The 11,483-nt window shown below is 33.1% G+C and overlaps 1 protein-coding gene across 1 annotated transcript; it reads right to left on the bottom strand.

Annotated features, from left to right (window-relative positions):
* Positions 1–2,917: 2,917 nt before the first annotated feature.
* On the bottom strand, positions 2,918–10,096 carry LOC102588039 (6,7-dimethyl-8-ribityllumazine synthase, chloroplastic). Its single transcript, XM_006351011.2, has 8 exons — positions 9,764–10,096; positions 9,568–9,683; positions 8,094–8,189; positions 7,362–7,457; positions 6,385–6,463; positions 5,122–5,168; positions 3,988–4,047; positions 2,918–3,101 (listed from the first exon to the last, which is right to left on the bottom strand). Exons 1-8 carry the CDS (start codon positions 9,918–9,920, stop codon positions 3,054–3,056), a joined length of 699 nt encoding a protein of 232 aa, XP_006351073.1. The 5' UTR covers positions 9,921–10,096; the 3' UTR covers positions 2,918–3,053.
* Between the last annotated feature and the right edge of the window lie 1,387 nt (positions 10,097–11,483).

Here is an 11,483-nt window from a genome sequence, read left to right as displayed (position 1 = left end):
TATATATATATATTAACAAACAAATTAATAATAGTAATGATAATTAATAATAGGCGTAAAATCAGGAGAGTCATAACAATCAGAATATTTGTTTTCTTGTTTAGCTCAAAATAGTACTAACCTTTTCTCTCACTTGTTAATTATCTATCAAAACATAAATCGCTTATTTTTTACTCAATATTCGTATCTTTCTCTATCAACGCTCAAAACAATAATAGCTCAAAATTTTCTCTTCTCTCACAATTTTTTTCTTGTTTCGCCGTTATCTTTCTCTGTGATGGAGGGCTTCTTATCAATATTGATTAAGCACGGTGATAGTTGAAATTGTTCAAATTAGTGTTTATTTCGAATGTGTTTTAGTTGTGTATATCAATAAAATTACGTAATTTTATTCGATTTAGTGAATAGTATTCAATTTTTATTTGAACAATTTTTTTAGTTTATATTGTTCGATTTTAAATAAGAATTGTTTTCTTTTGGCATGAATTTGGTATAGGAATTTGCATATACCCACAATGGAATTGATTTATATATGGTTAATTTATGATTAAATAATTTTACAATTAACTTGTGTAAGTTTGGTGCACTTCTTGGTATGATTCTTGTATGAACTAATGTTTAGTGTTGGTATGAAATGTGTATAGAAATGTTCATGTTAGTGTTTATTTTGAACGTTCAGGTTAGTGTTTATTTTGAATGTTCAGGTTAGTGTTTATTTTGAATGTTCATGTTAGTGTTTATTTTGAATCTGGTACTCTTCTTGGTATGAATTTTGTATGAACCAATGTTTAGTCTTGGTATGATATTGGTATAGAAATGATCAGGTTAGTGTTTATAATTAAAGAATGCTTACAATTGACTTGGTCTTAAGTACAGAAAACTGCATGAATCAGATTATTGCTCTCCTTTTTATAGTTGAAATTTTTTGAGGACGCATATGCAATTTCTCTTGAACCTCTCCCATGCGAGAGTACATGGGATATACCAAGTTATGTGTCGGAGTCTAATTTGTTGCTGCCTAGTTCTAAAAGAAAGATAGGGAGATCATAACTTGAACGTTGGAAGGAGTTTGTTGATGTGAAATTCAAGAGGTATAAAGTTAAGTGCATCACATGTCGTCGGAAGGAACACAACAGGAAGATATACCCTGCTAAAATTAGTCATAATTTCTTTTAATTTTAATTTAGTTGTTTAATTGTGACAAACAGATCCGTTTGATTTTTTTTGGGTCTTTTAACTTAAAGAATTATGGTTTCAGAACATTTATTATGTGTACTACTTACTCCTATGTGTATGTAGTGTTTTTCAAATGTAGACTAAAAAATTAAAACTGGTTACTGCTGGTAATCATTTGGAATGGAATTCTAAGCCAATCATCTATCTTCCAACTGATCTCATTGGTCTTGATGTAGAATAATTGATAGTATTCGGAGCATGTTCCTTTCCTATGTCCGGTCCACCATATTTGCTAGCAATAGTGTCAATTATTTCGCTCTCATTAGTTGTGCCATCAACATTCTTGTTTTTTCCATATTGTCATATGATTGTGACATATCTTTGACGATGGTATGTTGCATCGATGTCAATGTAACCCATATCAAAAACTCCATTGCTAATATTTTTAGCAAATAGACATGCGTATAGTCCACAAGCACTGAAAAAACATTGAAAAAAATTATTTTGAAAAAGAAAGTGAATTAATTATTATGAACAAATTACAATAAGATAGGAATACATACTTTGATCTTGGATCTTGTTGAGGTACATCGTTCATAAACTCAACTTTGTGGCAGTTTACGTTTGAATGGAGAAGAAGAAGAATGGAAAAGTTAGAAGAGGAAGAGAAACTGGCATGGGTGGAAAGAGAAACCGACATGGGTATGTGGGCGTGGGGTGTGGTGTGTGATGTGTTAAAAGAAATCCCTTAAAAGGTATAATTGATAATTATAAACTTATTCTGTCTCATAATTTCTTTCTTTCACCTATTAACATTATATAAATTAATTAATTTATAAATATAATTAATTAATTTATAAATTAAAATGATTTGTTAATACTTGTAATTAAAACTTTATAGTAGTAATAGAAAAAATGCATATAAAAACCGTAGTATTAACCCTTAAATAGATATATGAAATGATTTTTGAGATTGGAAACCTAATTGTCTTGAATGGTTATAATACATGAATTATTAATGGGTTCTTGTTAATTCTAATTCCATAGAGATATAGGTAATAGGTTAACTCGAATAGGTGAGTAAGAACTCGCAAGATTCTTATGAATAATAATCTATGTCAATCAATAAATCATATAAATCAAATTAGTTAATTCAAGTGGATAACTAAACAAAACATTCTCTTGTTGAATTTAGTTTCTAAGTTTCTTGCTTATTTTCTAGTTTCTTAGTCTTTTCAATTACTAATAAAAATCACTCTTTGAAAAATCGTATGAATAAATATTTAATACTAGTTTGATGAAAAATCGTTTGAATGAAAAATGAATTAATTGATAATAAATTTTATAGTTAAACAATAAAATATGCTGCTAATCCTATTTAGTGATGAATTAGCGATAAACTTTTATTAGATACAAGTGAAATAACGATGGATTAGCCACAAAGTTCACAACTAATTCTAAAAAAAATTAATATTGATTGGTCGAATATTAGTTATTCATATATTGGTGATCCTTATATATTTCGTAGGGACCTCACTTGTGGCAAATCTGTCATAATATTTACGGGCCAAATTGTGCCCACCTCCCCAATTCTATGAGTGGATGTGATGGTCAAGTTGGCCATTGAAACAATTGTCCTAACTCTTATTCTCCTTCCCCGAACTCCTAATATTTCGGAGAAATAGATGTATTATTATTATTATTATTATTATTTGAAAATACAACATTGGAACAACTGCAGTTTGGTTCACAAATGTTATCCCTGCAAACAATTTAGAGCAATTTTGACAATTTTGGTTCCTCAAAAAACACAATTGCCAAATTACTACAACTTTCTTCCAACAATAAAGTTACAGCAAAAAAAGAAGGTATTTTCCCTACTGTAATGGCTTCAGATGGTGCTCAAACAAAGATGCCATCTCAATCTGAAAAAATTAGCACAAACAATATAAGTTCAAATTTCAAGCTCAATGAACTACAATTCTAAGAAAACCAAAGCTATCTGAACTTTGAACATTATTTTTTTAGACATACGGTGGTGTCCGGACCAACTTGAGAGCACCTCAATTACCCACCTTGTACCTTCTACCTCTCACCAACACTAGGTAATTATGCCCCACAAAGGATTTAGGTAGATCGGAAGAAATCACTTAGGGGTTGTTTGGTAGCTGGTTAGAGTTATGCAGATATTAGTAATAGATGGATAAGTTATGAAGGAATACATGTATTATTTTATGCAGGGTTGAGTTATTTGACCTTCTATCCTGCATAAAATAATACATAGATTCACTCATAACTTATACATGTGTTAGTTATGTGGGTTTCTACATTGCAAACCAAACACGAATTAATACTATACATGAATAACTTACCTCCAACTACCAAACACGACATTACTTATGCAAGACTTATGGTATCTCTGCTAGTATTTGAACCCTAGGATTTGAGGGTTAATCTTTTGTGGTTTTTACCCCACGTCATTGATCACTAGAACACATCGTGAGTTCCTTTTTGAACTCGGGAAATTTCAAACTACACTTACCAAACTATTATACACCTTAACAAACTAAATCGATTGAAAATCTGTCTGACCTAAAAGTTGAAGTTTTGCATGGAACAGAAGATATTAAAAGAATTGTTAACTAGATATTTCACTTTTTTCCATGCTAGTTTCCTGTTAAACTGGCATTGGGTTTGTCTTTTTTAAAAGCACCATATAACAAGGCAGGCAATTTCAGCAAAAATTAGACAAGATTGACAACTTGTTAATGACAATATGAAATGCCACACAGTTACAGACAGGCAACTTACGGCTGTCAATGCTGCTTCAGCACCTTTATTCCCAGCCTTCCCACCAACACGGTCGAAAGCCTGCAACATTATAGGATTTCTATCATATGATATACTACCACACACCATAACGACGCTGATAGAGAGAATAATACAGGGAGGGGAGACTTAGATGGGTTATGATCAGCAGTCCAACAAGCCAAGAAGAATGTGTAGAGATATGAATAGATAAAAGAGGCGGTAAATTATTATAGTGATCCACAGAAATTAACAGTTAATAGCAGCAGAACTTAGGTTTGTTCAACTTCTTTTCCTCCCAAAACATTTAGGCTACTTGGATAAACAAGGTGCATATTAGATAAAGTTGGAAATATGATATCCTACTGACCATAAAACCGTTAAAGTACCACATATAGAGGGTAAAATGAAAGATGGTTGCCGAACATGGTCAAGTCATGTCCCACGTAGTCTTCTAGATCAATTGGTCAATAGGTGTGACAATCAACAACAACAATGACATATGCTGTGTAATCCCACAAGTGCGGTTTGAGGAGGGTAGAGTGCACACAAACCTTACTCCTCCTACCTTGGGAGGTAGAGAGGTTGTTCTGATATACCCTCCGCTAAAGGAATAACATATCAAAGCATACCAAAAAAAGAAATAAAAGAAGTGAAGAAATCATGACAAAATACTAAAGAAAGCATGACAAAGCATTTTGAAAAAAAAAAGAACAGTAACTACAACAAAGTTATGCGATAATTGAAGTACAAGAGACAATAGACAGTAACAGGAATTTAAGGACAAGAAACTACATGAGAAATACTATGACTACTAGTATAGAAGGATAAGCGAGACAGTAGATAGGTGTGATAATAAAATGATTAAAGGTGAAGCTCCAAGCTTTGGTATTTTACTTTAAATCTATTTTTTCTGTTGATAAAGTTAAAGCTATAAATGTTTGTTGGGAAACATTAGTAAAAGGTCATATCTCTTGTAATTATGTCCAGGATTTAACTTGTCTGATTGAAGTTTGAAATAAAGACAAAAGGTATGACAGGTTACTGCAAAATCACTATAACAATTAGTGGCTACTATAAATATAATCCTACTAATATGCTTGTGAAAAAAAGGAACTGATAGCTTAGCAAAATTACCTGTTCCAAGGTATCACATGTCAGGACACCAAATATGCAAGGAGTACCTGCAACTCATTAAATTACGAAGATTTTAATTTTCATCAGCTAATGCAAAAATAAACTGAAAAGGCAGCAGCTAATAATGACTATAGAATAGCTTATAAATTTAAAGTAGCTGTAGTTATTAGAGGATTTGATAAAGATGTAGAATTGGCTATTGCATTATAGTCCTTAACAAAAGACCAATCTTCTAATAATTAACAAAGAGTGACAAAAGTGCGGATGTATCTTTTCTTCTTGTACTGCAATGGATTAGAGAAGAAGGAAAAACATTAAGTGTGACAGGAGTGAACCAATTGGAAAACGGTAATACTCTAAGATGACTCAACCATTTACCTTCTTGTGTTTAATTTTCATGCGTAAAGTGAGATTTCTGTGCTTTTGACACATGAGAACTTGCTAGCACAGTAACTCGAAATAGATACACTGTATTAGAGGTCAAGTTGAAAGTTTTCAGAAAACTCCCTATTGTTATACAATTACTTAAACATTACATCTCACACCATGAAACACTAACCATTTTGTAATGTTAAGTTGTTTGACGCCTTTAATAATACAACATTTAAAACTTCCAAGAATCATGTGGTTCTCAATTCTGAATAAGTAAATTAAACAATGTGGTTTTTCGCTTGACAAGTAGAGTCATACATAAATTCCTAGATTTTTAACAGTTCACACGCTCCAATAGTTAACGACATACTTTTCTCTTACCACTGTTCATAAAATACTCAATTCCTTTTTTCATACTAAAACTAAGCAATACATAAAAAGAAGAAAAAATGGTACTCTTTCATAGACCCAAATTTTGAAACCAGAGAAAGAAAAATAATCTGCAACTCACTGTTTGACACAGATGGCATTAGAATAAATACACACGGACTTACCAACTCTTACTCGGACACCCAAAGTCATATTACATTGCAAATGCGAAGGAGTTTGTTAACCCTCTTAAAAGAAAGGATAAGAAACTCAAATTATGCTCCGAGTAACAGAGAGAGAATCACCTAGGAGTGAAGGAACACGAATAATAAGGGTAGGGACCAGTTGTGGGGGGACATGATATCTAGGATATGCCATTTCCATATCTCATGGAGATTAGCATACCACGGGAAGCGCTAATAATGCTCAAGAATTGTACCTTTCAAAAAATTATGCTCAAAATTTTAAAAATATAATTAGAAAATACTGTGAGACTGACAATGCAAAAAATAGGCCACTTACCTGAATTTAAACCTGCTGAAAGTACTCCAGATGTGGCAGCATTAACCACGGCATCATAATGGGAGGTATCACCTCTAATCTACTGGCCACAAAACACACAGAAAAAGAGAAAATTAAAAGATAATAATCCACACAAAACAAGAAGCAACAAAATTAACTTCCGAACACCTGTGGAAAATATTAGTCATGTCAGGATTTAGATAAGAGACAAAAACCAGAAAGATGGATCGTTTAAGTTATAGGAATAACTACTGACATAGCAGGTATTTCTCTGTTGGTCTTAGCTCTGATATTCTGATCTTAGCTTTATATCGCCATCTTTTTCAATTAGAACGCCTAATACTTTTGATTAGAAAGATAATACATCCTAAAAAAAGAAAAAATCAGAAAACACTGGCCAAGACAAATCATATCATTCAAATAGAGCAGATTCTGATAGATCTTTCATTTCCAACATCATTACAACCCAAAAACCACAAAAGAGTATCAATTTGATGAATCCAAGTAACATAAACTTCAATAAGGAATTTAATCTCAATACCTTTCTTACATATATTATTTTTCTTATCTATTTCTAACTTTTTTGGGACTGAGGCGTCATAGTTGTTGTATCAAAAGTAGTCCTATAATATGTCATCCTTGATAGAGTTTTGTTTCATATTCCATTAATTTTTTCATTGATGGAGTAAGGGTTGTAACAAAGCACGATCTTCTCATCAGGAAGAAAGGACACATTCACTACTGTTCTCATCAATCCTATTTGTTTACCTCTGAAATTCATTTGAATCAAGCTCAATATGAAAATTGATAGTCCTGTAAGACATAAGCTAGAGCTGAAAAACTAAAAGAAAACTATCCGCAACACTCATATTTTCACAGTCGTATAACCAAAAGGACCATCAAAAGAAACAATTGAAGGAAGCAAGAACAGAACAAGAAGGTATACAAAACAACGTCAAGATCTGAAAGAAGCTCACCACAGCACCGATACACAATATTGATTGATACTTTCTTGACTTGCCAAGTTGCTGTGCGACAACACCAATTTCAAAACTACCAGGAACCCACACAACCTGCACACAACACATTATGAGGAAAAGACAAATGATGCCTTGAAATGGAAGACACTACTGATCATGCCTAAACTCTGCCTCAAATCTATGATACAACATATTCTAAAACAAAAATACCATTATGACGTGTTTTTTTCTTTATAAATGAGTAATATTTGGTATTCATGCTCTAACATGGCACATCATGGAAAAGTTTTACATGATGAAGATTGGATCTTAAGAAGTATTTACTACAAAAAGTTCATGGAACCACACAACTTAACTTTCTTTTTCTGAGGGGGTGTATGTTCAAATGCACCAATGTTAATGGCATATTAAAGTGATCAGTGTTTTTCTTTCCCCTTCACTTTGGATTTGCTGTAGTTTTAATTGTTGATCTAACGTATTAATCTTCAATGTGAGCTCAACCAGTGACTTTCTTCCTTTCATCCTCACTCCCGGCATATTTATATTGAAGGAAAAGATAATCAGAAGGTTTTAAAAAGAGTGATGGACCAGAAATAACGGAGAAGCAAGACCAAAATACATAGACATAATTCATGAAGAATTTATTATCTAACAGTGCCTCGGTCTACATGTTATAATCAATTAATCATATAATTTTTTGAGACGGTAGCAAGAACAAAAGACACATACATCAATGTCTTCTTCTCTAACTGAGTAACTCTTGAAAGTGTTCAAAGCTCCCTCCAAAAGCTTCTTGGTGATCAGATCATTAAAACGTGCCACCACCTTTAGAACCAAAAAGGGCAATCAATTTTCAATAATACAGAAAAGAACCAACAGAAGTTGAAATATTGAAGCTATAACAAAGTCAACAGCAATATGACTTTAAGTCAAACCAAACACACGAAAGAGCAACAGAATAAGTTCATTAGCTTGCTACAATCATGCAGAGAGATAAAATTCCAAATGTTTGAGACAAAATGGCCAACATCTTGAAATCCTTTCTAGAGAATAAATGGATGGCAATTTATAGCTATATTGACTATACCTTCACCTATGATATAATCTATTCTCGCTGTTAAAGATCCTTACATTAATAAAATACCCCCTGAGACCCAATTTTTCTGGCAGTGTTGATGGGACACAGAGTTTAAGGAAAGAAAAGAAAGACCTTTGACACATAAGCTAAATAAACATAAAAATGCCAAAATATCCTACTAACAAAGTTACTTCCTCTGTTTCATTTTGTAAATTGTTTTACTGGTCATGGAGTTTAAGAAAAAGAAAACGTTTAGAGGTCTTAAAATAATCCATGAAATTTATGTGGCAATAAAATCAGGATATCAAGGATAAAAGACGGAAAGTTAGAAATTAAATAGGTCATTTTTTAAACATACGAAAAAGGAAAGAGCGTCACAAATGGAGGACTTTTTTACATCCAACTCATTGTTCATCTTTTTTTATTTTTTAATCCTTTCTTTTGTATTCTAACGATTTCATTTGCCATCCATTTTTCAATCACCACAACATCCTTTCAAAAGAGGATAGCTTTTTCTCAAAAAAAGCTGAATTTATGTTTGCATTGTGAGTCATGATGATGGTAGAATAAGAATGGAAGAATTAAATAGTTTCCAAATCCAGGAAAGCATCAATCTTTTCCGTCCGGTCAAAGAGGAAATAGTAGGGTAAAAAGATACGAAGAGATTACTAAAATGTAACAATAAGCAAGCAACTATTGGGAGAGTAACCAAAGAAAATCAGATATGTAATAAAAAGGTCAATCTGGTGCACTAAGCTCCCGCTAAGCGCAAGGAACGAATAAGAGCCTTTCCGACATGACATCTCCAATAGCATGATTTTACTTTGTTTTCCCCTTCATAAGTCATCAAATTTGGTGTTTTTTGATCCCAACTGTAAGCAGCCTAACCAATAGGTAATTCTCCCTCCATTCCTACTTTCTTTTTTATTCCATTTACAAAAGAATGTTTCTTTCCTCTTTTTGGCAACTATTTAATTTCAACTTTTCACATTACATACTTGATCACAAGACTCAAAGATTTCTTTTACTTTCTTAAACTCTGTGCAAGTCAAAACCAGACAAACAAATTGAAACAGAGGATAGTAATGGAGAACAAATACAGGGTAAAAAGAGAAACACACTCACAATAGCAAACCGATGTCCCTGAGCAGAAATAAGAGAACCAGCCAACTCCCGAACAGCTGATGTTTGAACAAAATCCCCACGGTCACATTGTTGTCTCTCAATTGCACATCCAAACCCTAATCAATTGAGCAAACAAATTCACCAATTTGAAACAACCCCAAAAAATGGAATTTTTTTTTAAAAAAATGGTACTAACCTTGAGATTGAGTGAATGAGAGAGCAGCAGTTGATTTGGGAATACTTAGGGATAAGAAGGGACGATGACTATGAAGCTGCTGCAAGTATGGAGTATTTACGAAATTTGATTGAGGACGAACAACAACACTGAATTCTACAAATGCCGTAGTTGCCATTTCTCCTCACTCTTTGGAACTGTGATGTTTACAAAGTAGAGAATTTTATTGCTTTCACCAAATTGCTTGGATTGGATGTATCTACTATGAAAAGGAACAAAAAGGAAAGGGATTGAAGTTTAAACTTTAAACAGAGGGGGGAAAAGGTGAGGAAGAGATATTAATGGTGATTGATGACTACAAGAGGAGTAGATGAGATTGTAGCCACCCTATGGGTGTGTTTGGTAATAAAAAAATGTTTTCCATGAAAAGTATTTTTCGAAAACTACTTTCTAGTGCATGATTGGTAAATGAAAAATATTTTCGAACCTAACTTATTTTCTCATTTGGTTGTGTAACATCTCGCATTTTGAAATGGCTAGGAAGAAGCTAAGAATGGGAAATATTCAATTTTTGGAAATAATAAAAATCTGGAAATTTGTTTAAGTTAGGAAAAAGTTGAGTTTTGGCCAACTTCAAATAGTCATAACTTCTAGCTCAGGATGATTTAGAGGTACTTCTAGATATAGTAGGAAAGATCTTGGAATGATCTTTCCAACGCCGCTGAGTTTACGCGATTCCAAGTCCGTATGAGTGAGTTACGCCCATTCGAAGTTGGGCTGTTCAAATAAGGAAATGTCCAATCCGGAATTTTGAAGGGTATTTCAGTCATTTCCTTATCCAATTAATTTAGTTTGTTTTAGTGAATTAATTAAGGGTCAAATCAAAATGAGATCAGTTTAGTCAATTGGAAATTCACGCTAGGGCTTGGAGAAAAGAGAAAAGAGGAGAAAGGAGAAGAAAAGCTCAAGGTTCGCCAAAAATGATCGATTTTGGTTGTGGATTCACCAAGGAATTCATCATACAAGGTATGTGAGTCTTTCATAGCGTTGGGTTCATTCACCCACGCGCCAAACATGTTTAGTTCAGCGAAATTCGTCCTAAAAAGAGTTTGAAAAGTTGATGTTCTTGACATGTATTCTTGAATTTGAATATTGTTCTTGAATTGGGGTGAATTGAAGAGTTTATGAGATCTTTGAGTCGAATTATAGAGTTGTTTTGAGTTAGGTTCTTGAGTCCATATGCTGGGTATCGGAATCTAAAATGAATTTGAGATCAATAGTCGAGTTTAGGCGAATTGGGGCTGTAAAACGGAGAAGGAAAAAGTCGATCGTGATCTGGCACGCAAGTCCGCGTCGCGGACTTGCTCCCCCAGTGAACAAAAAATTTCTCCGCGTCGCGGTTAAGACGCGAACTCCTCTGTCTCAAAATTTAATTTTGCGAGTAATTATTTCGAACACCTCCGCGTCGCGGACTTGTTCCAAGACGGTGATTTCGTGACTTTTCTCATGTTTAGCGATCTAAATTCATTCCTAAACATCATGAGATCTTTCCAATCACAAATCTTAATCCTTGAATCCATAATTCAATTCAAGGACCAGTTAAAAGTCAAGTCAAGAGCAGTTAAGATCAAAGTCAAGAGTCAAGTAAAGATAAGTTCTTAAAAGTTTTTCAAAAGTCTTTTTTTTTCAAATGTTTAACTTTGTTTTAAGACTTAAAGTTCAAGTTGAGTAAAGAGTAAAG

The sequence above is a fragment of the Solanum tuberosum genome, unplaced genomic scaffold (genome assembly GCF_000226075.1).
Source record: "Solanum tuberosum cultivar DM 1-3 516 R44 unplaced genomic scaffold, SolTub_3.0 scf00132, whole genome shotgun sequence".
Taxonomy (NCBI): domain Eukaryota; kingdom Viridiplantae; phylum Streptophyta; class Magnoliopsida; order Solanales; family Solanaceae; genus Solanum; species Solanum tuberosum.
The sequence above is the reverse complement of the archived record's forward strand: the minus strand, read 5'-3'. Positions and strand labels throughout refer to the sequence as shown.